General features: G+C 40.7%; 2 protein-coding genes across 13 annotated transcripts in view; one reads left to right on the top strand and one right to left on the bottom strand.

Moving 5' to 3' along the window:
* LOC145353367 (sex comb on midleg-like protein 2) overlaps positions 1 to 3,868 on the top strand; it is a 193,426-nt gene extending 189,558 nt beyond the window's left edge. For all 8 annotated transcript variants that reach the window (XM_080204062.1, XM_080204058.1, XM_080204060.1 and 5 more), the window contains 2 exons: positions 2,156 to 2,319; positions 2,447 to 3,868. In XM_080204062.1, the coding sequence (XP_080060188.1) occupies positions 2,156 to 2,319; positions 2,447 to 2,572 (290 nt within the window). In that variant the 3' untranslated portion in view covers positions 2,573 to 3,868. The remainder of the gene's footprint in view (positions 1 to 2,155; positions 2,320 to 2,446) is intronic.
* A 17,604-nt stretch (positions 3,869 to 21,472) lies between these two features.
* rai2 (retinoic acid induced 2) overlaps positions 21,473 to 24,926 on the bottom strand; it is a 67,573-nt gene continuing 64,119 nt past the window's right edge. For all 5 annotated transcript variants that reach the window (XM_080204052.1, XM_080204053.1, XM_080204051.1 and 2 more), the window contains one exon: positions 21,473 to 23,444. In XM_080204052.1, coding sequence (XP_080060178.1) covers positions 21,672 to 23,444 — 1,773 coding nt within the window. In that variant the 3' untranslated portion in view covers positions 21,473 to 21,671. The remainder of the gene's footprint in view (positions 23,445 to 24,926) is intronic.

The raw sequence follows: 24,926 nt of genomic DNA, 5'->3' as shown, positions 1-24,926 counted from the left end.
TTACGGAGACGTGGCTCCAAGGTGAGCAAGAATGGAAACTAAACATTGAGGGCTATTCGGTGTTTAGGAAAGACGGACGAAAGGAAAAGATGAGCTGCATTGTTGATTAAAGATGATATTGATATGATATTGAGGAAAGATATTAGCATAGATGATGTGGAATCTGTATGGATCAAGTTAAGAAACAAGGGGCAGAAAACATTGGTGGGGTTGGTATACAGACTGTCAAACAGTAATGGTAATGTTGAAAAAAAGCATTAGACAGGAAACCAGAGATGCATGTGTTAAAGGAACATCTGTGATTATGGGTGACTTTAATCTGCATATAGATTGAGAGTCAAATTAGTCACAGTACAATAGAGGAGGAATTTCTAGAGTGCGTACGGGATGGTTTTCTGGAGCAATATGTTGAGGAGCCAACAAGTAGCAGGCCATCTTGGACATGGTGTTGTGCAACGAGATTGCTTCTAAGACCAGGATCCTGAATCTCAAAGGTTGTTCTGATGGTATGAGGTTTGCATCGGCCAGGATGGACTGGAAAGATTACTGAAAGGAAAGACAGTGGATAGCCAATGGCAGGCATTTAAGAACAGATAGATGAACTCCAGAAGTAGTTGTCCCTGTTTGGTCCAAGAGTGGTAAGGAAATTGTGGCCAAACCATGGCTTACAAGGGAAATTAGGGCATCAGATTCAAGGAAGAAGCATATAAATTGGCAAGAAAAGCAATAGGCCTGAGGATTGGGAGCAGTTTAAAATTCAGCAAAGGAGGACCAAGGGATTGATTAAGAAGGGAAAAATGGAGTATGAAAGTAAGCTAGCAGGGAATATAAAAACTGACAAAGTTTCTATAGATATGTAAAGAGAAAAGATTGACAAAAATGAATGTAGGCCCTTTACAGTCAGGAACAGGAGAATTCATAACTGGTTAAAGAAATGGCTAAGGAATTAAATTTGTACTTTATTCATGTCTTCCTTTGTGAAGACTGAAGCAATGTATCAGGAGTGCTGAGAGAAACATTTAAGTGACGACTGAAGGAAGTTAGTAGAGAACTTGTTTTGAGGAAGCTAATGTGATTGAAGGTGGATAAATCTCCAGTCCTGATGACCTTCATCCCAGAGTACTCAAGGAAATGGCCCTGGAAATAGTAGATCCATGTTCATTTTCAAAGTTCGTTGGACTCTGGAATAGTTCCTACAGATTGGAGGGTAGCAAATGTAAGCCCGCTATTCAAAAAAGGAGGTAGCGAGAAAACGGAACTATGGACCAGTGAGTCTAATATCGATACTGGGAAAGTGGCTAGAGTCTATTATCAAGTATTTTGTAACTCAATATTTAGAAGGCAGTAGTACAATCAGACACAGTCAGCATGGATCTATCAAAGGGAATTTTTTGAGGATGTAACTAGGAGAGTTGATCAAGGAGAACCAGTGGATGTTGTTTATTTAGATCTTTAGAACGTTTTTGACAAGGTCTCACATTACGGACAATGTGAAGTTAAAGCACATGGGATTGCAGGTAAAGTCTTAAAATGGATAGAAAGCTGGTTAGCAGATAGGAAGCAAAGTGTTGGCAGTCAGTGACTAATGGGGTTTTGCAGTGATCTGTCTAAGACCACAACTGTTATACATTAATGATTTGGAAGAGAGAATTGAATGTAATATCTCCACATTTGCAGATGATACAAAGTTGGATGGGAGGGTGAGCTGTGAGGAGGATGCAAAGATGCTTCAGCGTGATTTGGACAAGCTGTGTGTGTGGGCATCCACATGGCAAATGCAGTATAATGTGGATAAATGTGAGGTTATTTACTTTAGTAACAATAATAGGAAGACAGACTATTACTTAAATAGGTGTAAATTGAAGGAGATGGATATTCAACAAAACTTTGGTGTCCTTGTTCATCAGTCACTGAAAGTAAGCAGGCAGTAAAGAAAGCAAATGGTATGTTGGCCTTCATGGTGAGAGGATTTGAGTATAGGGATGTTTTGCTGCAATTGTATACAGATTTGGTGAGACCACATGTGGAGTATTGTGTGCAGTTCTGGTGTCCTTACCTGAGGTGATTTTCTTTTAACCCAAAAAACAGTTGAATTTGTCCACAGTAGAAATGAATGTTTAGGCTTGTGTTCATGTTGATTTTTTTTTTGACATAGCTGCAAGTTCTACTACCGGACCTGATCTTCATTCGACAGAACGCGAATCCCCAAGAACTAATAGCAAAGATCCTTCCACTTGGTCTATTGAAGAAGTTATGAAGTTTGTTAGGGAAGCAGATCCCCAGGCTTTAGCACCACATGCCGATCTCTTCAGAAAACATGCAAGTATTTTTCAGAGCTATTTGACATTTTTTGAAACGCACGTAGTTGTCAGCCCTGTGTCTAGGCTAGAATCTGTTGTCTAAACGTACTTTAATGCTTTAACATGTATTTTCTGGTATATTGCAGGAAATTGATGGGAAGGCGTTACTTTTACTGCGAAGTGACATGATAATGAAATATATGGGACTGAAGTTGGGCCCAGCTTTGAAGCTTTGTTATCACATTGAGAGATTGAAGCATGGAAAATACTAGCAGAAAATTCTTTCGCTTTCATCCACCTGATGGAAATGATGATCTTGAAAGCCACCAAAATCCTCCATTATGTGAAATCATTTTAGGATTCCTCTTAAAGAGGAGTGGCCGTACTGCTATTTAATGACTTTTAAACCAAGAAAAATGTACAGTTTCATCCTGCGATGTAGTATTTGAAATGGGTCTGTATTTTAATCAGTGTCAAAGGATGTGAGTAAGTTTAATTTCTGTAAATGCTGTTATAATTCTTTTTGACATTTAATCTGCTGTTAAATACAGGACACATACCTTTTTTTCTGATGTTAAAATGCAGCAGTGTTGCAGTGTTCCATTTGCAGGTTTCTGTTAATCCATAACTGCTTTTAATCTTCTGGTACCAAAATAGCTAAAATCCAAAGGATATCTGCATCAGGATTTTACTGTACTAAAACGTTTATGCAAAGCTTCTAGATTACTAGAAGGATTTTTGAGTGAACAGGTATTCTTGCTTCAGCAAACCCTGTGACTATTCTTACCTGGCTCTTCCTATGCTCCAGTGGAGCAATCAATCTTGTACGTATGATTTTTGTCATATGATCAACCAGGCTAATACTGTCACCCTTGAAGGGATCAGACAGAGGTTTACACTGTTATGCAGTAACTGAAAACTAGACCAGCACAATGTTTTGGCAGGTTATTTTAAAAGACCTTAATTGTTTGTAAATTTATACTGCGTTCTTACCCTCAATTTTATTTTTTGTAATTTGTTGACTGATACGTAGTCAACCAGCCATGTTTTTTACACTGAGACCTAACATACTGATAGTAAGCTGTGTTACTATCTGTGCCTGTGAAGAAAAAATAAATCAGGGACAAGAATGTAATATCTCTTAGCCAGTAACAGTTTGAATGTATTTCATAAATAAGTATGTTAATCGGAGGAAATGACTATTTTACGTAAGTATGTAGTCTGTGAAAGTAGAAATTTTTATTTTGTTGCTGGTTGCCTTTTTATACAAGGTAACCCCTGTTTAGTAAGAAAACTATTTTTTGCATAGGTAATTACATACTTATGGAAAAAATACTTTATGCATAATGGTTAATAAACATTTTGTAGTTATATAAACTTGTGTATGATACTTCCAAGTGTACTTGTGTTATAAGTTAAATACCATCGTCTCATCTGTTTATGAACAGTCCCATTTTTCGTGTTAACTGCACATTTCTCTGTTGCAACTCTGATATAATAAGCAAAAGTCAAAGCACTGTACATAATACAGCATCTTGGCAAGAATAAATGATCTTGGTCTGTTTTCAGTCTTGTGTTTTACTACCTCTGACAATTAACACATCTGACAAATGGTATGGCATGAGTGCTATGCTGAATGTGACAGACTAAGGAAATATCCAGCTGCCTGAAACTTGGCACCTATTAAGCAGACCACTGTATCAACAGCTGCAAAATTAGATACAATTACTACTTTTAATTGTGCATGCTGGAAGATAACTCATTCCCTGTCACTGTCAAGCTTGGAGATGAACCTTGCTCCAGTGGGAAGTATAAAGGAATGTGGCAGGAGAAGTAATGGTGCCAGCCTATTGAAGCTGCATTATAATTTTTTTTTTTAACCAGAACACAGCTAGATTTGGTTGGGGGCATTGGGGAAAGCAAACTCGAGGTTTTCCCAAAAAGGTACCTGGGGAATGCTGACTTAGCAAGGCCAAATGTCACTTGGAGAACTGCACAAGTTTGCAGGCCAAACCTGGCAGGAAGATGGGCAATAGAAGGTTTTTAGGAGCAAAATGGAGGTAGTTCTCCAAAACAATGTTTGCTGATCTCAAAATAAATGACTTCGTCATTGTGCTAAACACCAAAAGTTTATAGACGGCAATAAATGGTCACACAATCAATTGATACAGAGCTTTTCTGCTAAGCCTGTCGCATCTATTTGAGGATGATGTTGGAGAATGAAGTAAATCACGGTAGAAGATGGCACGCACAGCTCCAGTCTTAACACAGTGGAACCCAGGATACAGCAGTGTTAGAACAACCTTTGCACACAGTTTTCAACTGTGGCTTTCCAACAACATAAGCCAAAAATGCTGAGTGAGTAGTTCTACTTGGCCACCTCTGAATAAGATGATGAATGGGATGGATAGGATAGAGGCGGAGAGACTCTTCCCGCTCAGAAAGGACAGTAGGACTAGGGGGCACAGCCTGAAGATAAAGGGGGGGTGGTTTAGAACGGAGTTGAGGAGGAACTTCTTCACTCAAAGGGTGGTGAATCTCTGGAACTCTCTGCCCGTTGAGGTGGTGGAGGCTGCCTCGCTAAATATTTTTAAGACGTGGGTTGATGGGTTTTTGATAAGTGAGGGGATTAAGGGTTATGGGGAGAGGGCGGGAATATGGAACTGAGCCACGACAGATCAGCCATGATCTTATTGAATGGCGGGGCAGGCTCGAAGGGCTAGATGGCCTACTCCTGCTCCTATTTCTTATGTTCTTATGAATGTTTTGAAAATCATAGATGGCACTGTATAAAAAATTTAGTTCACCTCACATAATATAAAGTGACATAAAATGGTTAGCATTGCTGCCTCACTGGGGCCTGGGTTCAATTCTGGCCTTGGGTGATTATATGAAGTTTGCACATTAGAATCCCTACAGTGCAGAAGGAGGCCATTTGGCCCATTGAGCCTCCACCGCCAGCAATCCCACCCAGGCCCTATCCCTGTAACCCCACATACTTATGCTGCTAATTCCCTCTGACACCAATAGATAATTTAGCATTGCCAATCCACCTAACCTGCACTTCCTTGGACTGTAGGAGGAAACCAGAGTGCCCAGAGGAAATCCACACAGACACTGGGAGAACATGCAAACTGCACATAGTGATCCAAGCCAGGAATCGAACCTGAGTCCCTGCGACTGTAAAGGAACAGTGCTAACCACCATGCCGCCCTATTCTTCCCATGTTTGCATAGATTTCCTCCAGGTGCTCCAAAGACGTTCAGGTTAGGTTGCTTGGCAATGCAAATTGTACACAGGACAATGTACTTTATCAATTCACCTCACATCTGGAAAAAAGCATAGCAGTGGAAGGATATTTTTCTAACTAGAGGCCTGTCACAAGTGATGTTCCACAAGGATCTGTGCTGGGGACTTTGTTGTTTCTAATATAAACAATTTGGAGGAAAATGTAGGTGGCCTCATTAGTAAATTTGCAGATGATACAAAAATTGGGGTAGTAGTGGATGTGAGGAGGATTTTCAGAGGAGACAGTAGGAAATAAGTCGCTGGAGACCTGGGTCAAGAGATGGTGGACAGAATTTAACCTGGACAAATGTAAGGTGATGCGATTTAGAAAGTCTACTGCAGAAGGGAAGTACACAGTAAATGGTAGAGCCCTTAGAAGTATTAGCATACAGAGGGATCTAGCTGTGCAACCTGAAAGTAGCAATTCAGGTGGACAGTGTGGTCAAGACAGCATAAGGCATGCTGGCCTTCATTGGTTGGGGTGTTGAGTATAGGAATCGGAAAATCATATTGCAGCTGTCTAAGACTTTGGTTAGGCCGCATTTGAAGTATTGTGTATATTTCTTGTCACCACACTACCAGAAGGATGATGATGCATTTGAAAGGGTGCAGAAAAGATTTGCCAGGATGCTGGCTGGTTTGGAAAATATGCAATATGAAGAAAGGTTGAACAAACTTAGATTGTTTTCGTTGGAACGTTGGAGGATGAGAAGGGACCTGATAGATGTTTACAAGATTATGGCAGACTTGGCTAGAGCAGATAGTCAGAGTCTTTTCCCTAGGACCTGTGGATCAATTAATCAGGGGCATAGGTTGAAAGTGAGAGGAGGGAAGTTTAAAAGAGATATAAGGAGCAAGTTTTTCGCATAGAGGATGGTGAATGCCTGGACGTGCTGCCAGAGGAGATGGTGGAAGCAGATTGTATAATAATGTTCGAAAGGTATCTGAATAGATAAATGAATGGGCAGGGAATAGAGGGATACGTAGCACAGTCTTAGAGGGCAAAGGGCCTGTTCCTGTGCTGTACTGTTCTTTGTTCTAACCAGGCTCCTCATGTAGTATTTACCTTTTCCCAGCCAATTCAAGTCCCTCATGTATACATCAAGTTTTCTCAAATCTGAGTGTCACTATTGGTCAGAAACTAGGCATGTCAACACTGGCTACCAGGATAGAGGCTGGATGTATGGCTCAGTTTCTGACCCTTCAGACTGTTGTCTGCAAGGCATAAATCAGGTTTGTGATGGAATTATTTGTCTTTTTGTAACTGCAGCAATAAGAAACTAAACTGTCTGAGACACAGCATGTTTGATGAATAGTTGTTATAACACTTGAAATCTATTCCTTTTAAGCCAGCAATTTGTGGCTGTAATATATAGAATCTATAAGATGTGCAACAGCAAGCTTCCACACATACTTCAACCACACCTCCTGCAATCTCATTGCCAAGAGCGTTAACAATATTGTAAACGACTGCTGCCAAGTTTCCCCCAGTTTGCAGATTGAACCAGGCTATTTGTGATCTTAATGCGCATAGCTCAGTTTCTAAATGTTACATCCTCTCCATTGCAAAGAGCACTTCCACTTCTGTGGCATTACTTGTCTCAACCTCATTGTCACTAAAATGCATACACACTTTTTTCACCTGCAGACGTGATTATTCTAAACTGTGCTTACTAGCTCATCGTCCATCCTCCACTACTTGCCCAAAAATGCAACACTTGTCTTGCCCCATACTAAGTCTACTTGTCTACCATATTCTTGCTAACTTCCATTGCTCCGAAGTATTAGATTTAAAATCCTTGTCTTTTAATCACCACATGCTCTTGGTCCACTCTACCAGTATACTCTTGTGGACACTTCAATTTCCCTGTTCGTCTGATATCCTTTTGTACAATTCCATCCCTTAACTCCATCCCTTCACTCCACTAGGTGCGATTTATTGGAAATTCTGCCTAATCACTCCCTGAATTAATAGCCATCTTCCTTGTCCCTGTCTGTGCTGTGCTTTTTGGTGTTTCTCTTTTCATTGTTCATATTTATATAGCATTTCTAATGGTTATTACAGCTTCCTGTCTATTTGCTGTGTTAGATACGTAAGTTTTTTTTTCAGTTTCCCCCACCCATTTGATTGCCTTCATTCACATTAGTACATGTTGGCACGAAGTTCAGTAAAGTTTCTCGGACGAGCAGAAAGTGGAAAGTGATATTCCACAGGGATTCATGCAGGACCATGATTACTGAACATGAGCATAAATGATTTGAACTTAGTTGCTGCATGTATATCAAAATTCAGAGAAATACTGGATTGGTGATGTTGGTTAGGGAGGTGGGTGCTGGTGACTGTGGAGGAACAATACAGGGAATGTACCAAAATACAGAAAAATATAAACAGGTTGGTAAAGTGTGAGGTAGGTAGTTCATTTTGGGAGGCTGAAAATGGAGGCCAGTTAGTCCTTGGAAGACAAGCAATTAAATGGGGTACAGGAGCAAAGAGAATGTAGAAATGTAAATTGCGAGAAATAACAGTACAAATTGATAAGGCCATAAGAGTGTTAAGAAAGCACTGGAGTTCATTTCTAAAGGAACAGAATACAAAAGCAGTGAAGTAAGTTTAAATTCCTGGTTAGACCATATTTGAGTACCACGTGCAGTTCTGATCTCCATGCGGCAAAAAAAATTGAAACATAGGAGAAAGTGCAGCGAAGATTTACAATACAAAGATATTACTAGAATTAAGAGGAATCAAATATCAGGAAAAAGTGAGAAGCGTGGGCTGGCTTCTCTTGAAAAGAGACCAAGATGAAATAAGTTTAAAATTAAAAAAGGGTTTGATGTGTCAAATGTGAAGAAATGGTGGAATGCTGCCACAGTGTGGTTGTAGCACATTATTTTGATGTATTTAAGGAGAATCTTTAAGAGTGATTGAGGGAGAATGAAATAGAGTTATACAAGATAGGGAAGAGGTCATGGGAGTTGCAGTAGGCTGTCGGTATCATAAAGAGCAGCCTTGATGGTTGGGCCAAATATCCAGCTTCTGTACTGTAAATCCTTTGTAAATAATCACAACATTTAGAACCTTAATCTGTGGGTAATGATTAAAAATAGCTCTAAGATGATCACAATAAGCAGGTGACTTTACTGAAGTGATAGTAAACAAAGTCCCATGTCTCTGCATAATGGTAGACAATTTTTTTTAGGCTGGAGAAGCATATTAGTCATGTTTTCCTGAGTTTGGTATGAGGCCACTGCTCTTTTTGGCATATATTGGACTTGGATGTACAGTCAATGTTCTTGGAAATAGAGGATGTGTTGGTTATCATGTTCCAAAATTCTACAGATTCAGGAACAATCCTGGCAGATAATGGGATGGCAAATGCAGCCCCACTCTTAAATAAAGGAAGAAGGGAGAAAACAGCATTGCAGATTTGTTAGCCTAATATTAGGGATAGAGAGAATGTCAGAGTCTATTACAAAGGATGCGATAACAGGACACTTAGAAAATATCACCAGGATTAAGGTAATGTCAACATGGATTTATGAAAGGGAAATCATGTTTGACAAACCGACTGAAGTTTTGAGGATGCAGCTAGCAGAATGGGTAAGGGAGAACCAATAGATTCAATGTATTTGGATTTTGAGGATTCTTTTGGTAAAGTCCCATAGAGGTTAGTGTGCATCTGTGATTGGGGGTAGTGGCCTGGATTGAGAATTGAGATCAGAACTCCCACCCACCTGACGAAGGAATAGTCAGTTCTGAAAGCTAGTGGCGTTTGCTACAAATAAACCTGTTGGACTTTAACCTGGTGTTGTGAGACTTCTTACTGTGTTTACCCCAGCCCATCACCGGCATCTCCACATCCTGAGAATTGGTTAGCAGGTGGGTCTTTTTTAACGTGACAAGCAATGACTAGTGGGGTCAATACTTGGGCCGTAGTGATCCACAATATTCATCAATGATTTGGATGGGGGAACCATATGTAATATTTTTTCACGTTTGCTGACAACACAAAACATGGTGGGAATGTGAGTGGTGAAAAGTATGTTAAGAGGCTTCAAGGTGATTTAGACAAGCTGAATGAATGGGCAAATACAGTACAACATGGATAAATGTGAAGTTATCACTTCAGAAGGAAAAAACAATGGTATTTAAATGGTAAAAGATTGGAAAATGTTGATGTACAGAAGGACTGGAGTGTCCTTGTACACTGAAAGCAAGAGTGCAGGGTACAGCAAGCAGTTAGAAAGGCAAATGGTATGTTGGCCTTCATTTCAAAAGGACATGAATACAGAAGCAAGATGTCTTACTGCAGTTGTGCAGAGCATTGGTGAGACCACACCTGGATTATTGTGTGCAGTTTTGATCTCTTTACCTAAGAAAGGATATAGTGTAGTAATTGCTGTAGTAATTCAGCCGAACATCAGTTTCTTGTCACTAAACATCCTTTATTGTGTACCAAGTTTTGGGAATAGCAGGCTCAATCTGGTGCAAAGTTGTCATCCCATTAACAGCTCCCCTAGCCAACACCTGCTGTTATGTGCAGTGTGGCCCTGTAAGCGAACAAACATTGTGCTAGTTTGGTCTCCATGGCTGTTGCATGTTGTTTCTTTGAAGTTTTGAACTGCCTGTTCTGCCAATCCATTTGATAACGGGTGAAAAGGTGCAGTTCGGACATGTTAGGTACCATTGGAGAGCACAGGTTATCAGAATCCAGGACATCCAGTATTCTATGTATACTGAAGCTTTGTCATAATTTCTCAATCATAGCCTGAGACACTGTGGAACCTATGCAGTGCACCTCCAACCAATTGCAGTGTTCTTCTACCGATTAAAAATATGCAACCATAAAGGGTCCCACAAAGTCAACATGTACCCATACCCTTGGGTGTAGGGAAGCTGAGGGAGGGCATGTTTGATTTTCCTGGCACAAGTCACATTTCTTCACCAAGTCTGTGATGTCAGAGTCAAAATTGGGCCCAGTGTTTTTCATTTTGGATATTCCTGGGTGGCTATTATGTAGTCCTTTTAATATTGGACGTCATCTTGGGAATAGAACAATTACTTGGAACCTCCAAAGAATGATTCTGTCCTCAACACTAAGTTCATCTTTCTTACTAAGGTAGGGTTTCATTTCTTCAGAGAGCTGTCCTTGGAATCCACCGTGTAGGATTATATGCCTTTATTTAAGACAAAGTTGGATCATTTCATCTCCAATCCTTAATCTGATTTACACAAGCACTTTCCATTGAAGACTGATTACACAAGGTCTCTAATGAATGCCACTCACGTTGCTATGCCAAACCAAGTTATTGAAGTGCTTCCAGAACTACACCCTGGTTTACACAATCAACCTATGGCTGCTGATGTCCTCAGCCATCTCCAGCAATGCCTTATGAGGCTTGCTGGTCACCTCTTTTTAACCTCTGGGAACAAAGTCTCTCTTTGTTCCTTCATTGCCTGTAGGAACACCATCAATGAGGCATCATGGAAATGTGAAGCCACCCTTCAGCCATTCCTTCATAGCCTCACTGGTCTGCCTCTTATCTAATGACCAATATGTGAGGACTGCGTGCAAGCTGACGACTGCCCTTTAAATAAGGCACCTCTCTTTGACATGCTCAAGCTTCTTTATTGGCTGGCTCCCTCATTTGACAGATGTTAATTAGCTGCTGATGGAAAACAACCCAAATTAGACCCTTGGGATTTCTTCTCAACATGCCTTTGTGTCTGTCTTCACAGTCAAAGAACCTATGGTGCAGAAGGAGGCCATTCGGCCCATTGAGTCTGCACCAACCACAATCCCATCCAAGCCCTATCCCCATAACCCCATGCATTTACCTAGCTAGTCCACCTGATACTAAGGGGCAATTTAGCATGTTCAATGCACCTAACTTGCACATCTTTGGACTGTGGGAGGAAACCAGAGCACCCAGAGGAAACCCACACAGACACGGGGAGAACGTGTAAATTTTATACAGATAGTGACCCAAGAGCAGAACTGAACCTGGGTGCCTGGTGCTGTGAGGCAGCAGTACTAACTACTGTGCCACTGTGCCGCCCGTCAAATATACAAATCACAAACCAGGGGGAGAAGGTACCCAAGCGGGGTGGCATGGTAGCACAGTGGTTAGTTAGCACTGCTGCTTCACAGCGCTAGGGACCTGGGTTCCATTCGTGGCTTGGATCACTGTCTGTGTGGAGTTTGCACGTTCTCTCCGTGTCTGCTTGGGTTTCCCCTGGGTGCTCCAGTTTCTTCTCACATTCTGAAAGACGTGCTGGTTAGGTGCATTGAACCGAACAGGCACTGAACTGTGGTGACTAGGGGAATTTCACATTTTAAAGAGGTGTTTAAGTCAATGGGGTCTAATAGAGATAGATTAGCAGTTAAGAATTATATATTGTCATATTTAAGTATTTCAATTGTTTAAAGTTAAGCTAATTCATTCATTGTATTTAAACTGTATTCTTAAAATAAAGTTTGTTTTAGTAAAAGCTTCCTGGTGAGTCAACAGAATCACACCTGGAGTGAAATACTTTATCCTCACATGAATGCTAAAATAAAAAAAAAATTGGGGTCTAGTTGGGCTTCATAACATAGTTTGGGGTTTCTGAGCTAGTCCCTAACAAAATGTGATATAATGTCTCAAGACGAGACTTGACAGGAGCGTAATTTTACACAAGTCTTGTGAGATTTTGAGGCAAGTGACCAAAAGCTTGGTCAGAGAGGTGGTTTGAAGGAATTTCTTACTGAAGGAGAAAGAGCTAAAGAATTGGGATGACATTCCAGAACTTCAGGCCTAGGCAGCTGAAAGTGTGGACTCCAGTGGTGAAGCCAAGAATATCGGGGAGGTGCAGGAGGCCAGATTTTGAAGAATGCAGCAATAAGTAATTCATGTTTCTGAAAATGCAAGGTGTCCTATTATGAAAAACATTTTCATTTGAAGTTTAAACACTTAAATGAAGGGCACAACAAGTATAAGAACTTTTTTTATTACTTTAATAGAACAAAATTCATAATATTTTCTGCAGCAAACAAAACCGATCCCTGACGATGCTGTATTCTCTGAGTAAAAATTCAGCTCTCTGATATTCAATGAAGTCACCACACAAACTTTGTACTGCATCAATCAAGTACTCTACAGCATTATTAAAACAACTATTACACAGAATGGCGTGCTTGCAATAAATTCAACACAAGTAAGCATAAAATGTGCTGTTCAAAATTTGTCAAATTGAAAGCCATAATTTGTAGTTATAAACTGGCTCAGTGTAAGGCATGACATTTATGCATGTGCTAACTGACATTACATAACAGAATAGTAAAGAAGTTACTGTAATATCTGATGCTTATATTGTTTTGGATGTATAAATAAAGCCACAAAAATATTCTTCGGAGCAATCATTACCAGAAAGCTTGACAGACTCAAATGTTTCTTATAAAAGGTACGATTATAGATTTGATACAACACTAGCTATTACAGTACAGAACTGATGTAACTAAACTGTGTGATGAAATAAACAATAATAAATTTGACACAGAATCACTAAATGTGAAGCCAACACTGTTCCTTGGTTTAATCTGAATTATTAAACTTGTCATGCTCTGAAGCTGGCTTCAACTATGCAATTTGTCTCTAAAATACCCTCAGCTACAAGCACTTTATACAGTGACACATATGATCCACTTATAGCAAGCTTTTTGCGTGGGTCAAACATTCAAATAAATCAGATCACACTGAATAGATTTATAAAATACATAAATCTATTGTACTATATAGTGCAAACAACATTTTTTTCCCTTTTTAACAAAATTTGTTACATTCTACCCAGGTATGATATAAAAAGGAAACATTAACAATGAAATAAATACAGGATTGAAAACACATTTACTCTGCACAGCAATATATAATTGCCTCAAGTCTTAATGCTTGGTTTTGCAACAATCAAGAATTGACAATGCTTCTTAAAAAGAATGAAAAAATTGATATGACTAAATGGTTAATTCCACTGAAACTGCAATGATTTATACTATAAACTTTATGCTTTATTAAAATAAAAGTTATTTTATTAATCTTATCCATCATTCATAGTCTAAATCCATATCATTGGTGCAGCAGACATGATACATGATGGGTCCCAGACTGATTTTTCTTTGTGTAGATGCAACGCCTGTAAGGCTTCTTCAAGGTGGAGTAAGAAAAACATCAGCTGGTCTGAAAATCCTGTCCATAATTCTGCTATAGTATATGTGAAGGACAATCTCCCACTTTAAGAGAATGTATCTCCTTTTCTGTCAAGTGGGTTTCCTTTGAACTTTTATTGCCTTGTCACAAAAATACAGTATTTTCAAAATCAAATAAAAATCGTACCATATAAAAAATAAATGAAGTACGAAACTCATTGTCAATGTCAGTGTTACAAATTCATTTCAGTACATTAGCAGGATAGATGATCTCCAATAGTAATTCATTAGTAGTGTTGCCTAATACTGTGATGTAATGATTAAAATATTAACCCCATCTACTTGAGGAATGAATCAAAGCAAAAACATGAGTGAAAAGAAAATTTAAGCCATTATATAAAAACTTATCATTTGTCAAATATATACTTGTAACATATTAGAATGAAAATAAGCTTGGTGGCACAGTGGTTAGCAATGCTGCCTCACAACTCTAGAGACCCGGGTTGAGTCATTTTTTTAAAGTTTATTTATTCGTGTCAAATGTAGGCTTACATTAACACTGCAATGAAGTTACTGGGAAAATTCCCCTAGTCGCCACATTCCAGTGCCTGTTCGGGTACACTGAGGGAGAATTTAACATGGCTAGTGCACCTAACCAGCATGTCTTTCAACTGTGGGAGAAAACTGGAGCACCCGGAAGAAACCTATGCAGACATGAGGAAAATGTGCAGACTCCGCACCGACGGTGACCCAACCTGGAATCAAATCTAGACACCTGGCCCTGTGAAGCAGTAGTGCTAACTACTATATCACCATGCCATCTGTTCAATTCTGGCCTAGGGTGTCTGACTGTGTGAAGTTTGCACATTCTCCAATATCTACATATGTTTCATCTGGGTGCTCTAGTTCCCTCCCACAGTCCAAAGATATTAGATGGATTGGCCATGCTAAGTTGCCCCTTAGCGTCCCAAGATATGTAGATTAAGTGGATTAGCCATGGGAAACGTGTGGGGTTTCTGGCAAAGGGCCTCTGTCAAAGAGTTGGTGTAGACTTGACTGGCTGAATGGCTCTTCTGCACTATCCGGATTCTATAAGACATTTGGACCATAAATTGTAGCTATTGAACAAGTAAAAAACTGAAATCTTCACAAATTGTAGGATGCAACCTGAATATTGAAATGTAATTTCATTTCCACAATGTGCCCCATTACATTTAATTTGGTAAGAGTATCGGCAACTTTGTTTGCAATAACTATAGTAAAAGAACAGACCTTTTTTGTTTCTGGATCTATGGGACAACATACAATAAATGGAGAGAAGTGAAGAAGAATTAGGAAGAAAATAGTTCAAAACTGGTATTAGACCTTTTATAGCACTGCTTTTAGCCATAATTAGTAAAGAAAACTTTAGAAATTTAAAAACAAAGTAATCCACTGCTTCAAACTGTTTTGAATTTACTTGCAATAATTCAAGCTTAATTTTAACTTTTTAAAATGCTTGCAACATCTGCATTTATATCTTCGAGTGGCAAAAAGGGAGAGTCCATGCCGCAAGTTTTTGCCAATACTACTTCTTAATGGTTGCAGGACATGCACGCTTGATGAGGTTAAAAAAGTGTTTGTGGAAATTAAATATCCTATTTATAAATCTAAGGCCTCTTACAATTTTAAATCTTCAAAATAATACTGTATTGCAATTAAATTTTGAGTCATAAAACCATGTCTACCCATAATGTTAATGCAATTTGATCCTCCTATGGATTGCCACCTTGACGTGGTAGAGGGGTTTGTGCACTCTGACAATCCCTTGAGCAATGCCATCGGGAGCTCCTTGCTCCTGGCTACCCATGACAGAAGGTTGGGAAACAACCAAATGTTGTCCAAAAGTCCTCAATGCCGGAGACAGTCCCTTTCACCGGCTAAGAAGTCAGAAGGCAGCAATGGCAAGGTCATCGTCGTGGTCGTCGTGGTCTGACATGTCGCAGAAATTTTGATCACCAAACCACTAAGATCGTGTGGACAATCACGGCACCCGAAGCTCACAATTTTAAACAAAGTCATGCGTAGGTTTCTACTGACATCGATTTTCCAATCCTGTGGCAATGCAGGACTGGCAACCGGGACAAGGCTGTGTGGAGGATTGAGACAAGAACTTGCACACATGAAGCAGATTCATGAATATCAATGGACACTTATGTTGAGACAAAGTGTCTTTGGGGAGCAGCATCTGTGACTAAGCTTCGGGGTATCCTCTGTTCACCCCTAGTGGGTACGAGGTTGGAAAAGGTGCCCTTAAAGTGGCTGTCCCACTTCCTCCTGGCAAAGGAATCAAATTTAGAAGTCTCACAACACCAGGTTAAAGTCCAACAGGTTTATTTGGCGGCACTAGCTTTTGGACCCTCAAGCTCCTTCATCGGGTGAGTGAGGACTTGTGTTCATAAACACAAACAGGGCAAATAAAGACACAAACTCAATTTACAAGATAATGGTTGGAATGCAAGTCTTTACAGGTAATCAAGTCTTAAAAGTACAGATAATGTGAGTGGAGAGAGGGTTAAGCACAGGTTAAAGAGCTGTGTATTGTCTCCAGCCAGAACAGTTAGTGAGATTTTGCAAGCCCACGCAAGTCGTGGGTGTTACAGATAGTGTGACATGAACCCAAGATCTCAGTTGAGGCTGTCCTCCTCAGTGGATACAGTCTCTGCTCAACAACTCTGCATTGTCGTGTGTGGCGAAGGCCGCCTTGGAGAACGCTTACCCGAAGATCAGAGGTTGAATGCCCGTGACTACTGAAATATTCCCTGACTGGAAGGAAACACACGTGCCTGGTAATTATCGAGCAGTGTTCATTCATTCATTGTCCTAGTGCCTGCATGTTCTCCCCAATGTACCATGCCTCGGGACATCCTTTCCTGCAGCGTATCAGGTATCAGGTAGACAACGTTGGCCGAGTTGCAAGAGTATTCTCTTGCGATGAAGAATACTCTTGCAATTCGGCCAATGTTGTCTAGCTGATACGCTGCAGGAAAGAATGTCCCAAGGCATGGTACATTGGGGAGAATATGCAGACACTACGACAACAAATAGTTGCTCAATAATCACCAGGCAGGAGTGCTCCCTTCCAGTCGGGGAACACTTCAGCAGCCATGGGCGTTCAGCCTCTGATTTTCAGGTAAGCGTTCTCCAAAGTGGCCTTCACACACACGGCAACGCAGAATCGCTGAGCAGAAACTGATAGCCAAGTTCCACTCAGGAGGACAGCCTCAACCAGGATCTTAGGTTCATGTAACCCTCACGACTTACCTGGGCTTGCAAAATCTCACTAACTGTCCTGGCTGGAGACAATACACACATTTTTAACCTGTGCTTGGACCTCTCTTCACTCACATTGTCTGTACCTTTAAGCCTTGATTACCTGTAAAGATTCGCATTCCAACCATTATCTTGTAAATTAAGTTTGTGTCCTTATATGCCCTGTTTATGAACACAAGTCCTCACTCACTTGATGAAAGAGCTTGAGGTTCTGAAAGCTAGTGCTGCCAAATAAACCTGTTGGACTTTAACCTGGTGTTGTGAGACCTCTTACTGTGCTTACCCCAGTCCAAAGCCGGCATCTCCACATTATGGAATCAAAGACAGCAAATTAAATTTTACAATTTGGAATGTTGGAACACTCCAGGATAATCTCAAGAATGACCATCCGAAAGAAAGAATTGCAATCATATCACAACACTAAATTGATATTGCTGTCTTCAGTGATGCTCACCTTCTTGCAGAGGGGCAGCCAAAGGAAAAAGCAGCAAAGGGGAATACCCCTTCTCCAACAAAGAAAAGGCTAATAATGACTCTCATGCCTTCCAGACTAATTTTTTGGATGCCCTGCCATAACTCCCCCATTGTATAATGAAAGACTCATAACACGCTAACACTTCATCTACAGCTCAGTCTTAACCAATATACTACCACCATCAGCACTTATGCTCAAGTGTTGACTCCGATGAAGATCGTAAGGAGAAGATCTATTGTGGCCTTGATGAAATCCTCGCTGCCATCTCAACACTAAGGTTAGTCGTGACTTTATGCCTGGGGTGACCCATTATGAGAAACTGGAAAACTCAATGTGAATAGCGTCTACCTGCACACAGTTTACTCAGTATGGGCCTCATGATAATAAACACGCTCTTCTACTAGAAGAACGAGTAGAAGGCATCCTAGCTGAAAGCAATGGCACATCTTGGATAATGTCATTGTGCAGATCAAAGATCTAAGTGATGTCTGGATCACATGATCCACGTGAGGGACTGGTGCCTGCTGGACAGATCATAGACTTGTTTGATCAGTGACGAACATTCACTTAGCACCAAGAAATAACAAGTCTCAAAAGTACAGTGTAAGCAGATCAATATCTCAGCCCTTAAGCAGCCCAACCAAACAGAGGAATTCCAGGAGCAGATCTGAAAAATTTTCCAAATCCATTTTAAAACTGTGGTTGCAATTAAAGTCATTAATTACATTAGACTTCTGTGCCCTTCCATTGAATTTGAGCAGCAAGGTCACTAGGACTGGCTTGATGAAAATGAAGGTGAAATATGTGACCTCCCGGAACAAAAATGAGCAACCTTTACTGCCTAGCAGAACAACACAAGGTCAGATGTCAAGAAGGCAGTATTCCAACAGACCAGGGCTAATATCCAGAGACAAACCTGGAAGATAAAGGACAGCTGGTGGAAAGAGAAAGCCTGAGCAATCCAACAACATACAGATCATCATGACATGGCAAAGCTTTTTTAATACCACCAGGGCTATTTGTTGACCGAGGCCAAATGACAAAATTCTATTCCCTCGATAGATGAGGGACTGGAGAATCCTAGCCGCGGACAAGGTTGGAGAATCTTGGCCAATATGACCAATTAACTGTAACAACTATAAGATACACAGCAAGTAAGGTTTGTAAAGTTTGTTTAGGTTTCACACCTCCTCCTAGATTGCTTGAATGAGTTCTACTGAAGGATCGATTGTTATTTTATACAATTAAACCAGTTTTGAAAAGTGTCTGCATAAAACAATATCACCAAACCCCATTCATACTATTTAACAATCCATACTGGAACTAGAGCAACCGCCTATGGGGCCAACTGAGACCCCAGAGTAGGTGGGCAAGGTTCCTCTATCTGCTAGTGTTAGATTTTAAAAAATTACCCTGAGTATGAAGTAGTTACTGTCTGCTTAATACTCATGCTGGCTTATTTTTCAGTTAGGGAAGACTGGAATTTCACCCCCTATGTCACAGGATAGTTTATCTATAAGCTGTTCACATTAACGACTACAAAATATTCATCAGTCAGAAGTTTGTTTCTCAAGCCATTCTTTCCGTAACAGTGCAAAAAGAATAACTCAAGAAGGATAGTTTGGGTAAGGTTATTAGTGTCAAAAAGAACATTTGGTATTTTGTTTCTTGCACTTTAATAGAATAGTGTAGAACTGTATGCACACATCAAATTCCTAAAACTATTGCACAATTTTAATCATGAAAAATGGCCATTTCAATGACCCGACTATCATTTCAAAATGATACCCAATTAAAATGCAACCATAAATTGAAAGTTCAAATACAAATTCTAATATCTATATCATTGACAAGTATTAGACGTAGACTTCTGTAGGAGAGTGGAAGTGTAATGACTTTTCAAAGTTTTAGAATTTCTGAAACTTAATTTAGTGCGAGATTTTGGCTACACAGTAAACTATTAATATGTTATTTTCACCATTTGATCCTGTAACCTTGATGTTTCATGAGCCTTTCTGATACTGCTGTGTGAATTAGTTCTTGGTTTTGCAGAATGTACAGGCTATGATAGTGAAAGTCTGCTAGTCTCATCAGCATAATGTGAGATTCAAGTTTAGTGTCGTGGCTCCAAGTCTCATTTTATGCAAGTTTTTCAGTGACAGTTTTATTAATAGCATTATCAAGATTTAACTGAAATATTCTAAGTAAGTAGCAAAGTTAATGTACTCACCACTTTAAAACACTTTTACTCGCTTTCTGGATTTTTTCTGAGCAGAGAAGAATGTTTTGCATATTTCTGCCTTTTTACCATGTTGGATGAACAAAGTAATTGAGTATCTGAGAATGATTATAAGGCTTAAATTTCATTGTTGATTCAGATGACATTGTAACCTTCAATAACGGTTTCTAACTGACATCTGAGACATGTCATACAGAGTGGTCTTGAATGAATTCTGGGAAGTAAACATGTTCACGCACTCTCAAACTCTCTCACATACTCACAGTTCAACACATAGACACACTCTCACACTCAGTCTCTCCCATGCACAGAACTTATTAAGCCAGGAGGAAAAGACTCATCAGTTTTCCTTTGCTAGCACTCATGGTGAATGTTAATGGTCAGAGTGTCCCACACCTACATTGAAGGATTACTAATTGTTATATGACCACAAGATTACATTGATAATCAATAGTTGATTTTTCAGGAAATATGCTCATTACTTACTAGAATTATTAATCACACACTAAGCTCAAGTGAGTAATGCAGAAACTGACGTTTGTCGATGTGCATTAATGTGAGTTTGTGATTTTCATTTTCTAATCGTGACAAAATGATGTGGTGCTCCTTAAAATATGCAATAGCACATGAGATGTGAGTTCGTTGTCTCAATGTTAGATGAAATGAATGATGACTTTGATATAATGTCAGTAATTCAGTTGTGCGATTGGTGGAATCTGTAAAACCTCAAGAGTTCTTCACAGAAAGTCAACCCTAATGACATTGATTAGTGACATTGTCATCAATCTGCAGCTCACTGTTCCATTTTTGGAACTGTTGGAAATGGCTGAATGGTGGACAGCAATCATGTGAGAATAAGGCCATTGCCAGCCAGACATTATGTCATGTAGTGAAGCACGCAAAGTCATGGAGACAAACGTGTGTTTACACTGGAGTGGTTGTGGTATCTCCTGCTCTACTTTACTCCTGTGGCAGTTTTACATCCATGGTGAGCTTGTTATTTTCCAGGTTTGTTTCAGACCATGTGGAGTTGGAATTTAAGAACAATTTAAAAGATACCAACATTTTGGGATTTTCACTGTAAACGCACGGTTAAAGGTTTCTTTTAGCCAGGCCACAGTGACAAGAATGCACAACTAATTCCTTGCTTTTAACTGGTTAAACCATTAGTCGATCAATCAGGCAGAAAACAAAGGATTGGTAATCATAAAAATTATGGTATGTCAAATTAAATGCATGTAACATGGTGTATTAAAACTAAGTATCACATTTATATTATACTGGATAGATTCGGCTGGGGCAATTGCACCATGATTTTTAAAAAATTCTTATATTTTTTTAAAAAATTAACAAATGAAAACCAAGGAAATAATTGCCGATTTCTGAGTGATTGGTGGCTATTCCCAATCATGTCAAGCTTTGACGTTAAATAGGTTCCCACTGAAATGACCTACACTGTCTCCCATAAACACTGAGACCAAGGCAGGAAAGAAACATAGCACCCCATGTAGTCAGGTTCAACGGGAAACATTCCTGGATGAGGAATTGTGTATCTTGCAACTGTAATCATCCTGTGTCAAAAAAAGACGCCTTGGCAATAAGGGCTCATTTATAACCAGTGACTGTATTGCGAAAGCTTCAGTCGACCTCTCTGAAGTAAAGAAAGGGGCGGGGGGAGGAACATGGGTAATTCAGGTTTATTCCAATACAAGTTGTCAATGTGACTTTAAAAAAAAAATTAAATAAATATTCCATAAAGCTTCATTACTGCAAGATTTAATTTCATAACAGATCTTGCAGCATAATCTGTATTCCAGTTTGTCTTAAAGGTTTCCTTTTACTGTACATCCAGAAGTATTTTAAAATAACCAAATATTTCACTTCCTCGAAAAGAAGGCAGCTAGGCGCTGTTTTTTTATCGGAAGGACATGGAAATCCTGCGAGCTCATTTTCTTTAACTTTATGCCTCTAGTTTTATTGTTCTTTTTGCTGTCTCTGAGCTCGAGTTGTGATTTGACATCGTAACATTGTAAAACAGATTCCTGCGATAAATCTGTCTTGTAAGAGAAGTTTTTTGTAGATACTCCGACGACAGTTTTGATTTTGCCACAGAGAATCGCCGGACCAGCATCTTTTACCGACACGATGACTTTTGCAGTGTCCGTGCTGTTCAGGGTGTCAGGGTTACTGCCAGCTCGCGAGTCAGTCCTCAGTCTGTTGTAGTTTGGATCAACCACCCATTTATGTTGGCCAGAAAACTCACAGCTGTTGGACGCGGCATGTAACACAGCCTCTACTTTCTGTGCACCCAACAGTGGCAAAGTGCTGGACCAGGATTCATTGGAATGAGATAAGGGCTCATTCAATAAATTAGCCGACAGATTAGAAGACCCGTTACCTGGAAGGTTTGAGATTTCTTTCATTTTTTGGGGGGTTGCCACTGATAAATCCAGCACACCATCCTGTTCAGTCTGCTGATAAAAAAACTCATTTTTCTTTACCACAGACATTCTCTTCAAGGAAAGATCAAGCGCCTCTGTCTCAGTGTTGAATTTGTAGTTTGCATTCTGATAATCCGGTACTCCTTGGTGTTGAACGCACTCTAAGATTTCTTGCTCTTCTTTCTCATTTGAGGTTTGGGTGCTCCTGCTGGTGGTGCTGCCCCTCTGGGTGGTTTTTCTGTGTACGTCTGGGAATCTGTTAGGATCTGGATCCTTGGCCACAGGAATGGGGATGGGGATGGGAATGGGTATTGGGACTGGGAGAGGAACTATCACTGGGTAAGGAACAAGAAGTGTGGCCGGCGGAATCAGTGGAGAAAACAGCCCACTGCAGTTCTGGTGTGGGGTCGAGGAGAAAGCACCAGCCACGTTCTCGGGATTTGACTGGACATTTGGTACTGGCGGCACGGCGCTATGGGAAGGAAAAAAGTCCTGGAGGACCGTAGCAAAACCAGGGATCTGAAGAGGAGGTGGTATATCATACTCCTGTGTTGGGTTTAAAGGTTTCTGGCTGAGTGGCTGGGACTGAATGCAGGGGCCAGTTGTGCCCTGAATAATGTGGTTCTGGACAGAATTCATAGGGCTTGCTGTGGGCGAAGCAAGAAGCAGCGGAGAATTTAAATGTTGAATCAAATGTTGCTCCAGTAACAAAGACAGCGGCACTGCACCTTGGTTAGTCATCACCCATGGTGCGTTACCACTAGCAGGTATCTGGGGCGCTGAACTCCCAGCCACTTGCAAGTGGATCGGTAGGACCATAGGACTGTCTCCTAGACAAATGGGTTGCAGGACTGTCGCAGCCACTTTGAGCGACACTCCATTTGGTGAGTCTGTTTGTGGTGTGATGATAGAAGATGCTGGAACAGCTACTAAAGGGGAAAGTGCTTTTTTCATGAGACCGGTAGGATTGATATTCCAGGCTTCCGCAGTGATGAGCTGAGTCACTCCATTCTCCAGTTTGCTATTTGCAATTGTCGGGGACGGGGAGTCTGTCACGTCCATCGGTAGATTAGACTGAGCCTCTTTGTAAAACCGATCCATTTGATGCTGGTTCAAGCATTTTGTGCTACAGAACTGAAGCTTGCTCTCACTGTCACTCGTGTCCACATAGTCTTTGGTATGGTGGCCGTGCTTGCACCAGTCACAGACCTGCAAAATTAATTTTGAAAAGTCTTTATTAGTGCCCAAACCCTTTCCAGACCCCTCAGCCATTGGGATCTACTTTAGAAGTTACACAATTCTATGATATAAAACAATAAATCCTCAACTGTTAATGGTATCATACCCAAGCTATGTCAGAAAGCTTGTTAAAAAATGGATATTTCTTCACTTCCTTCCCTGTTTGGTCTCCCATGTAGAGTGCTGATGCGGCCAAGAGACATCTCACAGCATCAACTCATGCTCCTCAACAATGGTCAGAACTCTACCACTTTGCCCACCATGGAATCACCGCGGGCAAAGATCCAACAACAGAAATCTCCATTGACCTCAGGTGGAAATTTCTGGTCTTACACTTAGAATGACTTAGACTTAGAAACCCGACAGTACAGAAAGAGGCCATTCGGCCCACTGAGTCTGCACAGACCACAATCCCACCCAGGCCCCACCCCCACATTCCTATGTATTTACCCACTAATCCCTCTAACCTATACATCTCAGGACACTAAGGGCAATTCTTAGCACGGCCAATCAAGCACATTTTTGGACTTGCCCGAGTGATGCAGTAAAATCCCGATGTGTCAGTGAGGCTGGCCCAGGATAAATTAACAGTTCGACTGTGAGATAAATCTAACTTCAAATTCAGGAGAAAGCTCTTTTGCCAGCGAATGGTTATAACATGAAACTTGCTATCAGAGGAGATGGTTACAATCAATCACAAGGATGCATTTGAGGGGAAGTTAGATAAAGACACAAGGGAGCAAGGATGCTACAGTGATAGAGTAAGATAAATTGGGGTGGGAAGGGGCTGGTGTAGAGCAGCATGCATCAGTTGGGCCCAATGACCTTTCTTTGGGCTGTGCATCTATGCAAGGCAATACTTTTCATTTCTTCCTGTGCTGAAGCAAAGTCTAAGCTGAGAAACTTCCCCATTTGGACAATAATAGAAATGAGTCCGGATTTGATCACTCGGCTACACTTATTCGAGGCCCTTTGCTGGGTAGAAGTATTAGTTGCTCTGCCACTAGCAGATACAAGGCAGGACGGTTCCAAGTTCAGCTCTGCCATGTGCTGAGTTTGACCCGCTCCACAGCCAGAAAGCACTGAGGGTAGGATTGCTGAGGTTAGAGTGGCACTTCTATCCATCATTCGGTCATGCCCTCTGGCAGTGGCAGGTAGGCATCGATGGCAGCTGCCAGGACTGCTCCTGAAGAGAGGAGACCAAGACATAGCATCCCCAGAGCAGGTCAGTCTGGGGTCTTGGGACAGGGAGGTTAGGGAGAAGGGCAGTGGGAGGCTGGGGAGGGGCTGGGTTTAAGGGAGGGAAGGGATAGAAAGAATGGGGAGGGTTCATTGAAATATAAAAACTAGTTGCAGGAGTAGGCTGTTCGGCCCTCTGAGCCTGCTCTGCCATTCATTTTGATCATGGCTGATCATCAAATTCCTGGTCACCCCTTCCTCCCATATCCCTTG

The sequence above is a fragment of the Carcharhinus amblyrhynchos genome, chromosome 15 (genome assembly GCF_965287045.1).
Source record: "Carcharhinus amblyrhynchos chromosome 15, sCarAmb.v2.hapA, whole genome shotgun sequence".
Taxonomy (NCBI): domain Eukaryota; kingdom Metazoa; phylum Chordata; class Chondrichthyes; order Carcharhiniformes; family Carcharhinidae; genus Carcharhinus; species Carcharhinus amblyrhynchos.
Note: the sequence above shows the minus strand (reverse complement) of the source record. Positions and strands in the feature narration are given on the sequence as shown.